Source organism: Heterodontus francisci, chromosome 28 (genome assembly GCF_036365525.1).
Source record: "Heterodontus francisci isolate sHetFra1 chromosome 28, sHetFra1.hap1, whole genome shotgun sequence".
Lineage (NCBI taxonomy): Eukaryota > Metazoa > Chordata > Chondrichthyes > Heterodontiformes > Heterodontidae > Heterodontus > Heterodontus francisci.
The window spans coordinates 12759443-12780674 of record NC_090398.1 but is presented as its reverse complement, the minus strand read 5'-3'; the positions used below and the strand labels follow the sequence as shown (position 1 = coordinate 12780674).

The 21232-nt window shown below is 49.9% G+C and overlaps 1 protein-coding gene across 5 annotated transcripts in view; it reads left to right on the top strand.

Moving 5' to 3' along the window:
* Positions 1-21232, top strand: part of LOC137385095 (NACHT, LRR and PYD domains-containing protein 3-like) — a 52553-nt gene that overhangs the window by 13798 nt on the left and 17523 nt on the right. For 3 of the 5 annotated variants that reach the window (XM_068059854.1, XM_068059853.1, XM_068059856.1), the window contains 5 exons: positions 8135-8306; positions 9324-9389; positions 11836-13573; positions 16083-16169; positions 20825-20995. In XM_068059854.1, coding sequence (XP_067915955.1) covers positions 8135-8306; positions 9324-9389; positions 11836-13573; positions 16083-16169; positions 20825-20995 — 2234 coding nt within the window. Of the gene's footprint in view, positions 1-1245; positions 1329-8134; positions 8352-9323; positions 9390-11835; positions 13574-16082; positions 16170-20824; positions 20996-21232 lie in introns of those variants that run through there. The other 2 variants (XM_068059855.1, XM_068059857.1) reach the window with 2 other exon arrangements.

Here is a 21232-nt window from a genome sequence, read left to right as displayed (position 1 = left end):
TATCCTGGCCCTAACCGCCTCCTCTTCACTATGGACGTCCAATCTCTCTACACCTCCATCCCACAGCAGGACGTTTTGAGGCCTCTCCGCTTCTTCCTGGAACAGAGGCCCAACCAGTCCCCATCCACCACCACCCTCCTCCGCCTGGCTGAACTTGTTCTCACATTGAACAACTTTTCCTTCAACTCCACTCACTTCCTTCAAGTAAAAGGTGCTGCTCTGCGTACCCGCATGGGTCCTAGTTATTCATGTCTTTTTGTGGGATATGTCGAACATTCCTTGTTCCAGTCCTACTCAGGCCCCCTCCCCCAACTCTTTTTCTGATACATTGATGACTGTATCGGTGCCGTTTGCTGCTCCCGCTCCGAACTGGAAAACTTTATCAACTTTACTTCCATTTCCTCCACCCTTTCACCTTTACATGGTCCATCTCCGACCTTCCCTTCCCTTCCTCGACACCTCTGTCTCCATTTTTGGAGATAGGCTGTCTGCTAATATTCATTATAAGCCCACCGACTCCCACAGCTACCTCGACTACACTTCACACCCTGCCTCCTGTAAGGACTCCAGTTTCACCATCTCCGACGCATCAGTTCTGACGATGCAGTGTCTCTGATATATCTTTTTCCTCAACCGAGGATTCCCCTCCATTGTTGTTGACAGGGCCCTCAACCGTGTGGGGCCCATTTCCCCCACATCTACCCTCATCCCTTCCCCTCCCTCCCAGAACCGTGACAGGGTTCCCCTTGTCCTCACTTTCCACCCCCACCAGCCTCCACATCCAGAGGATCATCCTCCGCATTTCTTGCCACCTACGGCGTGATGCCGCCACCAAACGCACCTTCGCCTCCCCTCCCCTATCAACATTCCGAAGGGATCGTTCCCTCCGCGACACCCTGGTCCACTCCTCCATTACTCCCGACACCTCGACCCCTTCCCCTGCAACTGCAGGAGGTGTATTACCTGCCCATTTGCCTCCTCTCTCCTCATCCAAGGCCCAAACACTCCTTTCAGGTGAAGCAGCCATTTACTTGTATTTCTTTAATATACTGTATTCGCTGCTCACAATGTGGTCGTCTCTACACTGGGCAGACCAAACGCAGATTGGGTGACCGCTTTGCGGAATACCTCCGCTCAGACAGAAAACACGACCTTGAGCTTCCGGTCGCTTGTCATTTCAGCACTCCCACCTGCTCTCATACCAACATTTGTGTTTTTGGCCTGTTCCAGTGTTCCAGTGAACATCAACACAAGCTCGAGGAGCAGCACCCGATCTTTCGGTTTGGTACTCTACAGCTTTGCGGACTGAACATTGAGTTCAATAACTTGTGAGCATGGCTGGCCTTTTTTTCTCTTTATTTTTTATTTTATATTTTAACTATGTGCCTGTTTTTCATGTAGACAGAGCTGCTCATTATTCTGCTATTAACGCTGTCTCTGGACTAATGCTTTGTCTTTCACCACAAGCATTAACACGCACTTTGCCTTAGGCCCAGGACAGCTTTGTTGTTTAATCTCTCCCGCCCTCTGCTCTATCGCACACCTTCTCTTTAGTTCTCTTAACCACCAACACTGCCCCCGCACACCCCCCCCCCTCCTTCACTTTCTTAAAGCCTAATTCTTTTCTAACCTTTGCCAGTTCTGATGAATGGTCACTGACCTGACACGTTAACTCTGCTTCTCTCTCCACAGATGCTGCCAGACCTGCTGAGTATTTCCAGCCCTTTCTGTTTCCATTTCAGATTTCCAGTATCTGCAGTATTTTGCTTTTATTCCAGCATTGTATGCGTTTGGCACAACTCCCTGACTTTTCTACTCTATGCCTCTATTTATAAAGCCTCACTGTTAACTTTCTTGTTCACCGATCCTGTCACCTTCAAAGATTTGTTTGCGTACGGCCACAGGTTTCTCTGTTGCTGCATCCCCTTTAGAATTGTAGCATTCTATGATTTTTGTCTCGTGCAAAAACACAAATGGGTTTTGCCAACCTCTGCTGAGACAAAAGATGAGTTACGGTTTTGGAAATAATGCTCTGTGACGATTCAAACCCAAGGCAAGTGAGAACTTCAGGTGGTACAAAGTTATCTGGGACTGCAAGCTGTGAGGAGGACAAAGGGGCTGCAGAGGGACATAGACCGGGTAGGTGAGTGGTCAAGAACCCGGCAGATGGAATATAACGTGGAGGAATGTGAGGTTAAGGCATCATGGAGTCAGTCAGGCAAAGGAGGAGGCCATTCGGCCCGCTGAGCCCCTGCCAGTTCTCTACAGGGCAATCCAATCAGTCCCATTCTCTTTCCCCCCCCCGCCCCCACTCGGTGCCCGTAGCCTTGCATCCAATTTCCTTTAGAAGCCATTGATCGTTTCAGCTTCAAACTGCCCTCATGGGCAGCAAGGCCCACCCGCTGCGTAGAAAAACAAAATCTGACTCACGTTTCCCCTCCCCTCGCCGCCCCCCCAACAACATCTTGATCCACTTTACTGCAAGTTATTCACTTTGGTAGGAAGAACAGAAAAAAACAGAATATTTTCTAAATGGTGGGGGACGGGGAATTGTTTGCATTCAGAGGGGTCTGGGTATCCTCGTACACGAATCACAGAAAGTTAACCCGCAGGTACGCAATTATACGGGGCATTGGTGAGGCGACACCTGGATTCCTGTGTGCAGTTCTGGTCTGCTTAACCTAAGGAAGGACATACGAGGGGGAGTGCATTGAAGGTTCACTGGACTGCTTCCTCGAGGGGATTGCCCTATGAGGTGAGATTGAGTGCACTGGGCCTCTATGTCCTGGAGTTTAGGAGAATGAGAGGTGATCTCATTGAAACATACAAAATTCCGAAAGGGGTTTGACAGGGTAGTTGCTGGGAGGATGTTTCCTCCTGGCTGGAGAGAGCATAACGCGGTGGGGGCGGCGGCACAGTCTCAGGATAAGGGGTCGGCCATTTTGGATTGAGATGAGGAGAAATGTCCTCACTCCGAGGGTTGTGAATCTTTGGGAATTCTCGACTCCAGAGAGGATGTTCAGTCATTGAGTATATTCACGACTGAGATCGAGAGATTTTTAGATAGTGAGGGAATTAAGGGGTATGGGGATAATTAAGGGAAGTGGAGAATAATGTGGGAAAGTGTCCATTTTGGCCAGAAAAATAGAAAAGCAACATATTATTTAAATGGCGAGAGGTTGCAGAGGGATCTGGGTGTCCTCGCACACAAACATAGAGTTAATGTACAGGTACAGCAAGTCATTAAGACGGCGCTTATTGCAAGAGGAATAGAGAGTATAAAAGTAGAGATGTTTTGCTACAGTCGTACAGGGTATTGGTGAGACCACATCTAGAGTATTGCGTACAGTTTTAGTCTCTTTATTTAAAGGATAAAATTGCATTGGATGCAGTTCAGAGAAGGCTCACTGGACTGATTCCTGGGATGAGAGGGTTATCATATGAGGAAAGATTGGACAGGTTGGGTCCATATTCTTTGCAGTTTAGACGAATGAGAGGTGACCTTATTGAAACATATAAGATCCTGAGGGGACCTGACTGAGTCGATGTTGAAAGGATGTTTCCCCTTGTGGGAGAGACGAAGACTAGGGGGCATAGTTTATAAATAAGGAGTCACCCATTTAAGACGGAGATGAGGCGAAATGTTTTTGCGTAGAGGGTCATGATTCTGTGGAGCTCTCCTCCCCAGACAGCAGAGGAGGCAGGATCATTGAACGTTTTTAAGGCAGAGGTGGACAGATTCTTGACAGACAAGGGAGTCAAAGGGTATTGGGGAAGTGGAGTTCTGTCTGCAAACAGATCGGCTATGATTTTATAGGATGGCGGAGCAGACTCGATGGACCGAATGGCCTACTCCTCCCGTTATGTTCTTAATAGTGGAGCGGGGCGGGGGAAGGGGTGAGGACAAATCAGACGATACAAACTAGACTGGTATTTCCTGACATATGGAAGGTTAAGGGGTGATTTTAATTGAGGTTTTAGGATTGTGAAAGGAAGTGATTGGCAAAAGTGAGAGAGAAAATCTTTCTGCTGGTGGAGGAGTTGAGGATAAGAGGGTGGGAGGGGTGGGGTGGGGTGGGCATCAGCTTAAAATCAGAGGCTGGCCATTCAGGAGAGAAGTTAGGAAACACGTCTTCACGCAAAGGGTGGAAGATGTGTGGAACGCTCACCCAGAGAAAGCAGCCGAAGCTCAGTGAATCATTTTAAATCTGAGGTCTGGACAAGGGTATGAAGAGATGTGCAGCCAAGACAGGTGGATGGAGTGAACATACAGATCAGCCATGAACTCACTGAAAACCGGCGCCAACCAGTGGGTGTGGGGCAAAGGACATCAACGCAATTTGAAGATCCTTCTCGAATTGGCGGAATCTCGACCTATGGGCAGGCTCAGCTTTGAGTCTTAAGCCAGCGTAAGATATGGCAGAGAAACACAAGTGCTACTGGTTTTTAAGTTGCAGCTCAAGCACCTTTCAAAACTCCCCCCGACCTTTTCATAGAATCGTGGAATGAAACAGGGCTGAAAGAGGCCATTTGGCCCATCGCGCCCGTGCCGGCTCTTTTGAAGGCGATCTGATTAGTCTCACTCCCTCCCTGCTCTTTTCCCAATAGCCTTGCAAATTTTTCCTCTTCAAGTATTCAATTCTCCTGTTGAAAGTTCCGATTGAATTTGCTTCCACCGTCCTTTCAGGCAGTGCTTTCCAGATCATAACACACTGCGTAAAATACATCTCTCCCAATTTGCCAATTATCTTAACTCTCTGTCCCCTTCTGCCGCTGGAAACGGTTTCTCTTTATTTACTCCATCAAAACCCTTCCTGATTCTGAACGCATCAATTAAATCTCCTCTTAACCTTCTCTGTTCTAAGGAGAACAATCCCAGCTTCTCCAGTCTCTCCACAGTAACTGAACTCCCTCATCCCTGGGACCATTCAGGTCAATCTCCTCTGCTCCCTCTCCAAGGCCTCAACATCCTTCCTAAAGTGTGGTGCTCAGAATTGAACACAAACCTCCAAGTGGGGTCTGACCAGTGTTTTACGCAGGTTTCGCAAAAACCAGGTTTGGTCAATTCCTTCCACATTGCACTGATATGACTGGAGGAGCCAAATAGAAACTCAATCCTTCGTTTTCTGATTGAGAATCTGCTAGCCTTGATATTACAACAACAACTTGTATTTCTATAGCACCTTTAACACGGCAAAATGTGCCAAGGCGTGTCACAGGAATTTGAACCGAGCCACATGAGATGTTAGGACAGATGGCCAAAAGCTCGGTCAAAGAGGTGCATTTTAAGGAATGTCTTAAAGGAAGAGAGAGAGAGAGGCGGAGAGGTACAGGGAGGGAGTTCCAGAGCTTTGGGCTCAGGCAGCTGAAGGCATGACCACCAATGGGGGAGCGATGGAAATCTAGGGATAGGCAAGAGGCCAGAGTTGGAGGAGCATCGCGATCGCAGAGGGTTGTAGGAGCTGGAGGAGGTTACAGAGATAGGGAGGGTTGTGGGGGCTGGAGGAGGTTACAGAGATGGGGAGGATTGTAGGGGCTGGAGGAGGTTACGGAGATGGGGAGGGTTGTGGAGGCTGGAGGAGGTTACAGAGATGGGGAAGGTTGTAGGATCTGGAGGAGGTTACAGAGATAGGGAGTGTTGTGGGGGCTGGAGGAGGTTACAGAGATGGGGAGGGTTGTGGGGGCTGGAGGAGGTTACAGAGATGGGGAGGGTTGTGGGGGCTGGAGGAGGTTACAGAGATGGGGAGGGTTGTAGGAGCTGGAGGAGGTTACAGAGATGGGGAAGGTTGTAGGAGCTGGAGTAGGTTACAGAGATAGGGAGGGTTGTGGGGGCTGGAGGAGGTTACAGAGATAGGGAGGGTTGTGGGGGCTGGAGGAGGTTACAGAGATAGGGAGGGGTGTAGGGGCTGGAGGAGGTTACAGAGATCGAGAGGGTTGTGGGGGCTGGAGGAGGTTACAGAGATAGGGAGGGTTGTGGGGGCTGGAGGAGGTTACAGAGATATGGGGAAGGTTGTAGGAGCTGGAGGAGGTTACAGAGATAGGGAGGGTTGTGGGGGCTGGAGGAGGTTACAGAGATGGGGAAGGTTGTAGGAGCTGGAGGAGGTTACAGAGAGGGAAGGTTGTAGGAGCTGGAGGAGGTTACAGAGATAGGGAGGGTTGTAGGAGCTGGAGGAGGTTACAGAGATAGGGAGGGGTGTAGGGGCTGGAGGAGGTTACAGAGATAGGGAGGGTTGTAGGAGCTGGAGGAGGTTACAGAGATAGGGAGGGTTGTGGGGGCTGGAGGAGGTTACAGAGATGGGGAAGGTTGTAGGAGCTGGAGGAGGTTACAGAGATAGGGAGGGTTGTGGGGGCTGGAGGAGGTTACAGAGATGGGGAAGGTAGTAGGAGCTGGAGGAGGTTCCAGATGTGGAGCCTATAAATGTGATTTGCTATTCCCATTTGGAGTGCTGAGCCTGTGTGTAACCTGCAACTGGGAATATCAAAATGCAGAGATTTAATTGATAAACTAAACTCGCTCATGTGGTGGACTGCATGTGATTACATAGAATATGCACAGCACTGAGCCAAGCCATTTGGCCCATCTAGCCTGTGCCAATATTGATATATTTTTTTATTTTAGCGATACAGCACTGAAACGGGCCCTTCAGCCCACCGAGTCTGTACCAACCAACAACCACCCATTTATACTAACCCTACAGTAATCCCATATTCCCTACCACCTACCTACACTCGGGACAATTTACAACAACCAATTTACCTATCAACCTGCAAGTCTTTTGGCTGTGGGAGAAAACCAGAGCACCCTGCGAAAACCCACGCGGTCACAGGGAGACCTTGCAAACTCCGCACAGGCAGTACCCAGCATTTAAACCCGGGTTCCTGGAGCTGTGAGGCATCTCCCATTCCGTTGGCCTCATCTCTGCCCTTCTGCATCTCTTTCTATCTGCATTTCTCCTGTGTACTCATCCAGTTTCCATCTGAAAGCATCAACACTATTTACCTCAACTATTCCCTGTGGTAGTGAGTTCCACATTCTCTGGGGAAAGCGGTTTCACCTGTATTCCCCACTGGATTTATTAGCAAGTATCTGCTGGCACTGTCATCTGTTTTACGACATCTATGGCACTGAAGAAGATGCCAAAAATGATTCACTCGATGTGGGACATTTTACCCATCAGGAAACCGGCTGGGACTCCTTTCTCTGGAAAAGAGACTAAGGGGTGACCTGATAGAGGTCTTTTAAGATTCTGTAAGGGTTCAATAGGATGGATTTAGGGAAAAATGTTTCTGCTTGTAGGTGAGACCAGAGGTAGAAGCCATCAATATAAGATAGTCACAGATAAATCCAGAATACAGGTGATATGTTTCTAAGTCAGGATGATGTGTGACTTGGAGGGGGACTTGCAGGTGGTGATGTTCCCATGTTATCTGCTGCTCTTGTCCTTTTAGGTGGTAGAGGTCGTGAGTTTGGAAGGCGTTGTCTAAGGAGCCTTGGTGCGTTGCTGCAGTGCATCTTGTGGATGGTACACACTGCTGCCACTGTGCGTCAGTGGTGGAGGGAGTGAATGTTCTGGATGGGGTGCCAATCAAGTGGGCTGCTTTGTCCTGGATGGTGTTGAGCTTCTTGAGTGTTGTTGGAGTTGCACCCATCCAGTGGAGAAAAGAGAAGGCTGAGGGGTGACCTAATGGAGGTCTTGAATATTATAAAGGGTTTGATAGGGCAGTCTTAGAGATGTGTCCACTTGTGGGGCAGACCTGAGCTAGGGAGCTAGTTCATTCATGGGATGTGGGCGTCACTGGCCAGGCCAGCATTTATTGCCCATCCCTAATTGCCCTTGAGGAGGACGTGGTGAGCTGCCACTAATAAATCCAATGGGGAATTCAGGAGAAACCTCTTTCCCCGGAGAGTGGTGAGAATGTGGAGCTCGCTACCACAGGGAGTGGTTGAGGTGAATCGTGTCGATGGATTTAAGGAGAAGCTGGTAATTCACATGAAGGAGAGAGGAATAGAAGGAGATGGTGAGGGGGTGAGAGGAGGCTTGAGTGGAGCAGCAACACCAGCACGGAGCTGATCGGCCGAATGGCCTGTTTCCGTGCTGTGAATGTTTTGTAACGTATTCATTGTTTATTGCAGAGGATCAATGAGCTGGCGGAGAACGGAGAGAGGGCTGCAAGTGCCAAACTGCTTCTGGATCTGGTGATGGAGAAAGGTTCTAAAGCACGGCGGGCGATGTGGGAATCCTTCGTGGAAGTGTGTCGTGACGTACCAAAGTTGGAGAATATATTGAAAGACGTGGAGGAATACGGTACCGTATAATCTCCCGCTGAATACAGTCTGATTTTACAATGACGTAAGTAGTATAAAGTGAGGAGGATAGGAACAGCAGGACATAGCAAGGCTGGTGAAATGGGCAGACACGTGGCAGATGCAGTTTAATGCAGAGAAGTGCAGTGTGATTCATTTTGGCGGGAGGAATGGGGAGAGGCAGTATAAACTAAATAGTCCAATTTTAAAGGAGGTGCAGGAACAGAGGGAGCTGGGGGTGCACGTACACAAATCTTTAAAGGTGGCAGGACAAGTTGAGAAGGCTGATTCGGGGGGTGGGGGAAGGGCAAATGGGATTCCAGGCTTTATTAATAGAGGCATAGAGTACAAGAGCAAGGAAATTATGCTAAACCTTTATCAGTCTCTGTGTTAGGCCCCAGCTGCAGTTTTTTGTCCAATTCTGGTCGCCACACTTTCGGAAGGATGTCAAGGCGTTGGAGAGGGTGCCGAGGAGATTGACTAGAATTGTCCCAGGGATGAGGGAGTTCAGTTCATGTGGAGAGACTGGAGAAGCTGGGATTGTTCTCCTTAGAGCTGTGAAGGTTAAGGAGAGATTTAATCGAGGCGTTCAGAAGCAGGAAGGGTTTTGATGGAGTAAATAAGGAGAAACTGTTTCCAGTGACAGGAGGGTCGGTAACCAGAGGGACACAGATTTAAGATAATCGGCAGAGGAACCAGAGGGGGAGATGAGGAGAAATGTTTTTACACGGTGAGTTGTTGTGATCTGGAATGTGCTGCCCTGAAAGGACGGTGGAAGCAGATTCAATAGGAACTTTCAAAAGGGGAATTGGAGAAATACTTGCAGAATAAAAATTTGCCAGGCTTTGGGGAATAGAGAAGGGAAGGGTTGAAATAATTGGATAGCTCTATCAAAGAGGTGAAACAGGCAGGAAGGGCTGAATAGCTGCTTCCTGTACTGTGTGAGCCTGGTTCTGTGATGTATTTCACTGTCATAGTGCACATCTCTGGTTTCATTCAAACTGGTTGATTTAAACAGGTTCCCATCCATTTGATTACATGGACATCATGGAAGGTTTACTCGATGTACCCAGTCAGCTGGCAGGTAGGTGACAACGCGAAGGTTTCAAAGTCTGTATTTCACTCCGGATTGTCGGCAAGTTTACCTCCGACCGTTGAGCATAGGAATAGAGAAGGAGGCCATTCAGCCCCTCGAGCCTGTTCCCCCTATTCAGAGAGATTCTGGCTGATCTGTGACCGAGCTCCATTTGCCCACCTTTTCCCCCATATCTTTTCACATCGATGGATAACAAAAAAAATTCTATTGATCTGATTTAAAATTAACAATTGATCTGACATCACTTACCATTTGTGGAGTTTAATTCCAAACTTCTCCCACCCCTTTGTGTGCCAGTGTTCCCTAATTTCACTCCTGAACGGTCTGGCTCTGATGTTTAGACTCTGAGCCCCCAGTCCTGGACTCCCCCAGCCAGTGGGAATAGTTTCTCTCGATCTACCCTGTCCGTTCCCCTGCATATCTTGAAAACTCCAATCAAATCACCCTTTCACCAGCTAAATTCCAGGGAATACACCCCATTGTTTGTGTAATCTCCCCTCGTAATTTAACCCTCTCAGTCCAGGTATCATTCTGGTAAATCGACACTCCACTCCTTCTGAAGGTTTGCCTTTTGAACATTGGTTTGCAGTCATGCCAGAATCTGAAGCACTGAGACTGTCTATTTCCATCTCTGTCATATCACCTGCTGCTGAAACCCTCAGTCATGCCTTTATTACCTCTGAATGTGACTATTCCCGTGCACTCCTGGCTGCTGTCCCATATTCCACTCTCTGTAAACTTGAGGGCATCCAAATCTCTGCTGCTCCAGTCCCAACTCGCACCGGCTCCTGTTCACCCATCACCCACTGTGCTCGACGACCGACACTGGTTCCTGGTGAGGCAATATCTCAGTTTTAAAATTTGTAGCCTTGTTTTCAATTTCCTTCATTGTCTCAGCCCTCCGAACCCTGTAACCTCCTCCAGCCCCTACAACCCTCCCTACCTCTAACCTCCTCCAGCCCCTACAACGCTCCCTACCTCTAACCTCCTCCAGCCCCTACAACCCTCCCTATCTCTAACCTGCTCCAGCCCCTACAACCCTCCCTATCTCGAACCTGCTCCAGCCCCAACAACCCTCCCTATCTCTATCCTCCACCAGCCCCTACAACCCTCCCTATCTCTGTAACCTCCTCCAGCCCCTACAACCATCCCTACCTCTAACCTCCTCCAGCCCCTACAACCCTCCCCACCCTGTAACCTCCTCCAGCCCCTACAACTCTCCCTACCTCTAACCTCCTCCAGCCCCTACAACCCTCCCCACCCTGTAACCTCCTCCAGCCCCTACAAGCCTCCCTACCTCTAACCTCCTCCAGGCCCTACAACCCTCCCTATCTCCATAACCTCCTTCAACCCCTACAACCATCCCTACCTCGAACCTCCTCCAGCCCCTACAACCCTCCCCACCCTGTAACCTCCTCCAGCCCCTACAACCCTCCCTACCTCTAACCTCCACCAGCCCCGACAACCATCCCTATCTCTGTAGCCTCCAACAGCCCCTACAACCCTCCCTATCTCCATAACCTCCACCAGCTCCTGCAACCCTCCCTGACTCCAACCTCCTCCAGCCCCTACAACCCTCCCTATCTCCATAACCTCCTCCAGCCCCTACAACACTCCCTATCTCTGTAACCTCCTCCAGCTCCTACAACCCTCCCTATCTCCGTAACCTCCTCCAGCCCCTACAACACTCCCTATCTCCGTAACCTCCTCCAGCCCCCTACGACCCTCCCTATCTCTGTAACCCCCTACGGCCCTCCCTATCTCCGTAACCTCCTCCGGCCCCTGCGACCCTCCCTATCTCTGTAACCCCCTACGGCCCTCCCTATCTCCGTAACCTCCTCCGGCCCCTGCGACCCTCCCTATCTCTGTAACCTCCTCCGGCCCCTACGACCCTCCCTATCTCCGTAACCTCCTCTAGCCCCTACAACCCTCCCTATCTCCATAACCTCCTCCAGCCCCTACAACACTCCCTATCTCTGTAACCTCCTCCAACCCCTACAAACCTCCCTATCTCTGTAACCTCCTTCAGCCCCTACATCCCTCCCTATCTCTGTAACCTCCTCCGGCCCCTACGACCCTCCCTATCTCTGTAACCACCTTCAGCCCCTACACCCCTCCCTATCTCTGTAACCTCCTTCAGCCCCTACACCCCTCCCTATCTCTGTAACCCCCTACACCCCTCCCTATTTCTGTAACCTCCTCCGGCCCCTACACCCCTCCCTATCTCTGTAACCTCCTCCCGCAATTCTGCCCTCTTGAGCATCGCCAATTTTCATTGTTCTACCATCTTTATTAGCTCCCTCTTTGACCAAGCTTTTGGTCACCTGTCCTAATAGCCCCTTATGTGTTTCGGTGTCAAATTTTGTTAGAAGCATCTTAGGACATTTTACTGCGTTAAAGGTTTTATATAAATGCAAGTTGTTCTGATTTGAAGGTCTTCAAGGGCGACACAAGGAGACGCTCCGGAGCCGAACAGAAACACTCCGAGTGAACACTATCCTACTGAAGGAGGAGGTTAAGATTTTCCAGTTGGTTAATCGATACACTGCCCTAACGGCCATTTCTCCTGTCCGTGGCGTCTCGCTTGTCGAACATGAGCTGCTGGCCAGAGGCCGGGACCACGAAAAGTGGCGGGAGAAACACCTCCGGAAGAAACTGGAAAAGATCCGAACGGATCGGTTGTTCCGGAGCGGCTTTTCCCGCAGGAGGTCCAGGCGCGGGTGCTCCGCGGCAGTGAGCGGAGTCCCGGGGATCGGAAAGACGACAATGGTCCAAAAGATTGTTTACGACTGGGCCACTGGGAAAATATACCCGCACTTCCAGTTTGTTTTCAGCTTTAAATTCCGGGAGTTGAATGCGCTTAACGGCAAAATAAACCTCTGGAACCTGATACTGATTTTCTATCCTTACTTTGGGAATGTTCTGGGAGAGCTCTGGAAGAACCCAGACGGATTGCTGTTTATATTTGATGGTTTGGATGAATTCAAGGACACGATCGATTTTGCTGACGGTCGGAGAAATACAGAACCTCAGCGCATGTGCACAGATCCTGAATTCCGGTGTAAAGTGTCTGACATTGTGTACAGTTTAATACAGCACAAGCTGCTCCCAGGATGTTCAGTGTTAGTGACCAGTCGCCCCACTGCGTTAGGTTTATTGGAAAAGGCTGAGATCAGCGTCTGGGCTGAAATCCTGGGATTTGTCGGTGATGAACGGAAGGAATATTTCAACAAGTTTTTTGAAGATCAGACGGTGGCAGCAGCTGTTTTCAAACACGTGGAGGAGAACGAGATCCTGTACACCATGTGTTACAACCCTTCCTACTGCTGGATCCTCTGTCTGTCACTGGATCCCTTCTTTACACAAAGAGACAGGAAACAGCAGCAAGTTCCCAAGACCATCACCCAGCTATATTCCTACTATATTTACAACATTCTGAAAAACCATGGCCGAGAGATTGAAAACCCCCGTGATGTGTTACTGAAGATCGGTGAGATGGCCTTCACAGGAGTCTCCAGGAAGAAGATTGTGTTTAGAAATGGAGATCTGATCGAGTACAATCTGCAACCTTCCCAGTTCCTGTCTGGATTCCTGATGGAACTTTTGGAGAGAGATGATTCTGCCCAGAGTGCGGTTTACACATTCCCGCACCTCACCATCCAAGAGTTTGTAGCCGCACTCGCGCAATTCCTGACTCCAGATCCCGGAGACCTCCGGAAACGCCTCAGTGAAGCCCACAGCGAGGAAGACGGGCGATTTGAGATATTTCTCCGTTTTGTCGCTGGCCTCTCCTCCCCACGGTCAGCTCGGCCCCTCGAGGAGTTTGTGGGCCCGTTTCCTCATCCGACAACCTGCCGAGTGATTGACTGGGTGAAGGAGAGGGTTAAAGAGCAGATTGGGAGGAGCGAGTGCAGATCCGGTCAAAGGAACCTCCTCAACACATTCCACTACCTGTTTGAGTCTCAGAACCGAGCGCTGGCTCGGGACACCGTGGGAACTGTGGAGAGCCTTCAGTTTGCAAGACTGCGGCTGACCCCGATCGATTGTGTGGTCATCTGTCACGTCGTGGGGATGTGTGAAAGTGTGCGTGAACTGGATCTGGGGAGCTGCTATATTCAGCTTGAAGGCCTGCAGAAGTTGCTCCCCACCCTGCACAGATGTCGAGTGTTGGGGTAACGTTTGATTCAGTAAACTTAATCTGAGTGCTTTGTTTTGCTTTCTGGTTTGTCTTTCAAGAGGGAGCACAGTGGAGAAAGTGCAAAAATATCAGAACTGGGAGATTATAACTATCAGGAAAGACTGATCAGGCTGGGGCTAGTTTCTCACAAAGAGAAGGCCGAGGGGGTGACCTGACAGTAAAGGCCTGCTAGGGTATAAGACTGAAACCCGACCCGGACCCGAGACCTTCAATTTCTTTTCGCGCCCGACCCGACCCGAATATCGCAATGAATTGAATGATATCAGACCGGTTCTGGTGCTCCACCTTGTCCCAATGTTAATACTTGTGATCCGTTCCGACAGCAGGCTGTTCCTGCAGATGGAGTTGTGGGGAATCGCGGGTGAGTCTGATCCCGTCTGAGTTCCCAGAGCAGCACTATCCAGCCCGACCCCGACCCGAAGCCGAATGCTGGACTCGGAATGCAGACCCGACTCGGTTCCGCCCCGACTCGGTTCCGCCCCGACTCGGTTCCGCCCCGACTCGGTTCCGCCCCGACTCGGTTCCGCCCCGACTCTGCTCCAGTCGGGTTCGGGTTGGGTAGCCAGGCTTTACCTGACACAAGTCTTGAACGTTACGAAGGGGATAGCGTAGGCGTAGAGAAGATGTTTCCACAGATCTTCGATGCCATCAATATAAGACAGTCACTAATAAATCCAGTGGGGAATTCAGGAGAAACCTCTTTCCCCAGGGAGTGGTGAGAATGTGGAACTCACTACCACAGGGAGCGGTTGAGGTGAATAGTGTCGATGGATTTAAGGGAAAGCTGGAGAAACACATGAGGGAGAAAGGGATAGAGGGAGATGGTGATGGGGTGAGATGAAGAGGGGTTGGGAGGAGGCCATTAGCCCCCTCGAGCCAGCTCCCTCATTCAGTAAGATCATCTCCCTCAACTGCCATAGCCCCTACAACCCTCTCTATCTGTAACCTCCTCCAGCCCCTACAACCCTCACTATCTCTGTAACCTCCTCCAGCCCCTACAACCCTCACTATCTCTGTAACCTCCTCCAGCCCCTACAACCCTCACTATCTCTGTAACCTCCTCCAGCCCCTACAACCCTCACTATCTCTGTAACCTCCTCCAGCCCCAAAAACCCTCACTATCTCTGTAACCTCCTCCAGCCCCAAAAACCCTCACTATCTCTGTAATCTCCTCCAGTCCCTACAACCCTCCCTATCTCTGTAACCTCCTCCCGCCCCTAAAATCCTCACTATCTCTGTAACCTCCTCCAGTCCCTACAACCCTTCCTATCTCTGTAACCTCCTCCAGTCCCTAAAACCCTCACTATCTCTGTAACCTCCTCCAGCCCCTACAACCCTCCCTATCTCTGTAACCTCCTCCAGTCCCCACAACCCTCCCCATCTCTGTAATCTCCTCCAGTCCCGACAACCCTCCCTATCTCTGTAATCTCCTCCAGCCCCGACCACCTTCCCTGTCTCTGTAACCTTCTCCAGCCCCCACGACACTTCCCTATCTCTGTAACCTCCGCCAGCCCCTACAACCCTCCCTATCTTTGTAACCTCCTCCAGCCCCTACAACCCTTCCTATCTTTGTAACCTCCTCCAGCCCCTATTTCCCTCCCTATCTCTGTAATCTCCTCCAGCTCCCTACAACCCTCCCAAACTCTGTAACCTCCTCCAGCCCCTACAACCCTCCCTACCTCTGTAATCTCCTACAGCCCCTACGACCCTCCCTATCTCTGTCACCTCCTCCGGCTGCTATAAGCCTCTGAGATTTCTGCGCTCCTCCAATTCTGGCCTCTCGCGCGTCCCCCGATTTCCATCGTTCCACCATTGATGGCCGTGCCTTCAGCCGCCTGGGCCCTAAGCTTTGGAATTCCCTCCCTAAACCTCTCCACGTCTCTCTTTGACCAAGCTTTTATCTCTTAATCCCCTGAGTGCCCAAAGATTTCTCAACCTCAGTCTTGAATACACTCTGTGACTGAGCACACACAGCTCTCTGGGATAGAGTATTCCAAAGATTCACATCTCCCTGAGTGAAGACATGTCTCCTCATCTCAGTCTGAAATGGCCGACCCCTTATCCTGAGACTGACTCCGTGTTCTCGGCTCTCCAACCAGGCGGAAACCGCCTCTCCGTGTCTCCCCTGTCAAACCCTCTCACAATTTTATATGTTTCAATTAAATCACCTCTCATTCCTCTAAACTCCAGAGAGCATTGACCCACTCAACTGCTCGTGTGACCAGCCCAGTCACTGAGCTGGGGGAAGGTAATTCTCAGGATCAGTGAATGAGACTGGATCGATGAGCATTTGAAAGCTTCACAGAGCCAGCACTGAGTTTAATAAACCCATTTAGTGACACTGAGTGAGATGCATTGGCTGTGACGGGAAATCTGCATTATTAATTTCCCAGAGCTGTTTCTGTGTTGTCTGTATTAACCGCAGGTTGAGAAGTACAATAACTGATCAGTGTGTCTCTTTCTCTCACTCTGTCTGCGTTTAGACTGGAGAAAAATAAACTGGGAGATTCAGGAGTGAGATTACTGTCTGCGTTTCTCCGGAACCTGGACTGTAAAATACAGAGACTGCAGTAAGTATCAAAGTGAGAGACTGTGGTTATAATACTGGATGTTGTTTCTTAGTAAACACTGCCCTTTAGTATCAGTAGTATTACTAATCTACATTGTTAACACTGATGTGCAGCATTTGAAATATCAGCAGGGTTATCGACAAATATTGGACATTATAATATCTGTATTTATATATGACCTTTAAAATAGTAAAAAAAAAATCCCAAGATGTTTCAAAGGAGAGATTATCAAACAGAATTTGACACCGAGCCACATAAGGAAATATTAGGACAGGCAACCAAAAGTTTGGTGAGAGAGGTTTTCAAGGAAGAGAGCTATAACCAGGTGAGAAAGGTGTCTAGGGGTCCCTCTCGGCCTCCACCTGGTCTTACCATGACAGCTTTTATTTTAAACATACTGTGTTTTTATCTCCCTCTTGGTGAATCCTTGTTCACCACTTTCCAATTATAAGGCAAAGAAGCCAGCACAAACAGGCTTTCTTAGCTTTAAAGAAGAAAAGTTGAAATGTATTAAACTTGAACTTAAACTCTAATTCGGTTGATGCCTACGGAGACACGACGCGCCCACGCTAGCATGCATGCGCGATACACAAACGCAGATAGAGACAGAAAAGAGCAGAAGAAAAAAATAAAGTGGAAAGGTTTGCGGCAATATCTGACGAATTTTTGTTACGTTTCTTCGAGCTCACTGCAGAATCCTTGAATGCAGGTAGATCTTGCTTTTCATTGGGGCCCTGTATTATTCTTAAACTTTGTTCGATAAAGGAGACTTTTCTTTCCTGGGGTTCATGTGTCTTCAGTGGATTCAGAGGCTTGTGAAAAAGAGATGGGAGCAGACGGGAGAGATCTCCTCAGTCCAGGAGCAAACAGATACTGAGTTCAAACTGTATAATTGGGAAAAAACCCAGGTTGCCAAGCAGATTAGTCATGTGACTAACTGGTCTGACCACGTCTTGGATTGTATCAGCTTAGCAGTCACTGGAATGCTCCTCTTACTCAATACCTAGTGATCAAGGTCCATTGTGGGTTGAATGTGTCAGGGAATGGTCCTTTGTCCTTCCAATCACTGTCTGTTAATATATAAATGTCTTTTCCAGCCACGGCTGATCTGTTTAACAAGTCCTTTCTTCACTCCAGTAACTGTTTAAAATCAATGTTCATGACAAAATTAATGTGCCTCATTCTTGGCAGGTGGTGTCCTAGCATGACGAGAAGAGAGAGGTGGAGATGTTCAGGGAGGGAATTCCAGAGCTGAGGGCCCAGGCAGCTGAAGGCACAGCCGCCAATGGTGAAGCAATGCACAAGAGGCCAGAATTAGTGGAGCACAGAGATCTTTGAGGATTGTAGGAGCTGATTAGATTAGATTAGAGATACAGCACTGAAACAGGCCCTTCGGCCCACCGAGTCTGTGCCGAACATCAACCACCCATTTATACTAATCCTACACTAATCCCATATTCCTACCAAACATCCCCACCTGTCCCTATATTTCCCTACCACCTACCTATACTAGTGACAATTTATAATGGCCAATTTACCTATCAACCTGCAAGTCTTTTGGCTTGTGGGAGGAAACCGGAGCACCTGGAGAAAACCCACGCAGACACAGGGAGAACTTGCAAACTCCACACAGGCAGTACCCAGAATCGAACCCGGGTCCCTGGAGCTGTGAGGCTGCGGTGCTAACTACTGCGGCTGGAGGAGGTTACAGAGATGGGGAGGGTTGTAGGGGCTGGAGGAGGTTACGGAAATAGGGATGGTTGTAGGGGCTGGAGGAGGTTACAGAGATAGGGAGGGTTGGAAGGGGCTGGAGGAGGTTACAGAGATAGGGAGGGTTGTAGGGGCTGGAGGAGGTTACAGAAATAGGGAGGGGTGTAGGGGCTGGAGGAGGTTACAGAGATAGGGAGGGTTGTAGGGGCTGGAGGAGGTTACAGAGATAGGGAGGGTTGTCGGGGCTGGAGGAGGTTACAGAGATAGGGAGGGGTGTAGGGGCTGGAGGAGGTTACAGCGATAGGGAGGGTTGCAGGGGCTGGAGGAGGTTACAGAGATAGGGAGGGTTGTCGGGGCTGGAGGAGGTTACAGAGATAGGGAGGGTTGTAGGGGCTGGAGGAGGTTACAGCGATAGGGATGGTTGTAGGGGCTGGAGGAGGTTACAGAGACAGGGAGGGTTGTAGGGGCTGGAGGAGGTTACAGAGATAGGGAGAGTTGTAGGGGCTGGAGGAGGTTACAGAGATAGGGAGGGTTGTAGGGGCTGGAGGAGGTTACAGAGATAGGGAGGGTTGTAGGGGCTGGGGGAGGTTACAGAGATCGGGAGGGTTGTCGGGGCTGGAGGAGGTTACATAGAATGGGAGGGTTGACGGGTCTGGAGGAGATTACAGAGATAGGGAGGGGTGTAGGGGCTGGAGGAGGTTACAGAGATAGGGAGTGTTGTAGGGGCTGGAGGAGGTTACAGAGATAGGGAGGGTTGTAGGAGGTTACAGAGATGGGGAGGGTTGTCGGGTCTGGAGGAGATTACAGAGATAGGGAGGGGTGTAGGGGCTGGAGGAGGTTACAGAGATAGGGAGGATTGTAGGGGCCAGAGGAGGTTACAGAGATGGGGAGGGTTGTAGGGGCTGGAGGAGGTTGCAGAGATAGGGAGGGTTGTAGGGGCTGGAGGAGGTTACAGAGATGGGGAGGGTTGTAGGGGCTGGAGGAGGTTACAGAGATAGGGAGTGTTGTAGGGGCTGGAGGAGTTTACAGAGATAGGGAGGGTTGTAGGAGGTTACAGAGATGGGGAGGGTTGTCGAGGCTGGAGGAAGTTACAGAGATAGGGAGGATTGTAGGGGCCAGAGGTGGTTACAGAGATAGAGAGGGTTGTAGGGGCTGGAGGAGGTTACAGAGATAGGGAGAGTTGTCCAGGCTGGAGGAGGTTACAGAGATAGGGAGGGTTGTCGAGGCTGGAGGAGGTTACAGAGATCGGGAGGGTTGTTGGGGGCCAGAGGAGGTTACAGAGATAGGGAGGGTGGAGGCAATGGAGGGATTTGAAAACAAGGATGAGAATTTTAAAATTGAGACATTGCTGGACCAGGAGGCAGTGAAGGTCAGTGAGCACAGTGGGTGATGGGGAACGGGACTTGGTACGAGTTAGGACACAGGGACAGCAGGCTTTTGGATGACCTGAAGTTTACGAAGGTTAAAATGTGGCAGAGCAGTCCGGAGTAGATTTTAGATTTTTTTTTAGATTTAGAGATACAGCACTGAAACAGGCCCTTCGGCCCACCGAGTCTGTGCCGACCATTAACCACCCATTTTATACTAATCCTACACTAATCCCATATTCCTACCACATCCTCACCTGTCCCTATATTTCCCTACCACCTACCTATACTAGAGGCAATTTATAATGGCCAATTTACCTATCAACCTGCAAGTCTTTGGCATGTGGGAGGAATTCGGAGCACCCGGAGGAAACCCACGCAGACACAGGGAGAACTTGCAAACTCCACACAGGCAGTACCCAGAATTGAACCTGGGTCGCTGGAGCTGTGAGGCTGCGGTGCTAACCACTGCGCCACTGTGCCGCCCTTCAATGGAGTGTGTTGGAATAGTCAAGTCTGGAGGTAACAAATGCACGAATGAGAGTTTCAGCAGCGGATGAGTTAAGACGGGGTGAAGTCGGGCGATGTTATGGAGGTGGAACGAGGCGGTCAAACTGGCAAGCGTACGAGGTCGGAAGGTCATCTCGGGGTCAAATGTGACACCAAGCTTGTGAACTGACTGGCTTAATCTTGGACTGTTGCTGGGGAGGGCGATGGAGTCGGTATCTGGGGCACCGAGTGTGGACTGAAAACAATGGCTTCCCAGTATTTAATTGGGGGAAATTCCTGCTCGTGCTGTACTGGATAAGCAGTCAGATAATTTAGCAACAGTGGAGTGGAGAGAGAGGTGGCGTTGAGGTCGGGCTGAGTGTCGTCAGAAACCTGTGCAAACAGACGCTGTGTTTTCGGATGATGTCGCCGAGGGACAGCATGTCGACGTGATTCAGGAGAAGGCCGAGGATCGACCGATCTCTGGGAGACACCAGAGGTAATGGTGCAGGAGCAGGAGGAGACGTTGCAGGTGATTCTCTGTCTACGATTAGGTAAGAACGGGAAGTGGTGAGAGCAGTCCCACCCAGCTGGACGACGGTGGAGAGGCGTTGGGGGAGGATGGTGCGGTCAACCGTGTGAAAGGCTGCAGACCGACCGGGAAGGACGAGGAGGGAAAGTTCACCTTCATTTGTGAAATGGATAAGGGCCGTTTCAGTCCTGTGACGATTGGAGGAATTCAAACGTGGAGTTCCGGAAAATGCGGGAACGGATTTGGAAGGCGTCAGCAAGTTCAAGAGCTTTGGAGATGAAAGGGAGGTTGGATAGGGGAGTGTAATTTGCAAGGATGGAACAGTCAAGGGAGTGTTTTTTATTGAAGCAAGGAGTGATGACAGTAGATTTGAATGAGCGAACTGTGAACGATATCAACAAACGTGGGGACCAGGAAGGGATTGGTATTTATAAACAGTACATTATTATTAGAAATAATGTGAATAAACGCTGTATGTTATCAGCATTATGACACCACACTGGTGATTTGCCCTGATTCCTGTGCTTTCTCTCTCTCTCTCTCTCTCTCATCCACAGGCTGGCTGATAACGGGCTCACCGATTCTTGTGCCGAGGATCTCGCCTCCGCTCTCAGTACAAACCGCTCACTGACGGAGCTGGATCTGGGCAGAAATAAACTGGGAGATTCAGGAGTGAAGCTGCTGTCTGAGGCGCTGGGAAAGCCGGACTGCATAATGGAGGAACTGAAGTCAGTACTTGACTGAGATTCTGTTTGTAATGGAATGGCTTGTTTTTACTTTGTACATCTTTATTAGGAATTGCGATGTGCCGATGCTAATTCTCTCTCTCTCCATCTCTCTCTCTCTGTCTGTCCGTCTCTCTCTCTGTCTGTCTGTCCGTCTCTCTCTCTCTCCGTCTCTCTCTTTCTGACGGTCCTTCTCTCTCTCTCTCTCTGTCTGTCTCTCTGTCCATGTGTCTGTCTCTC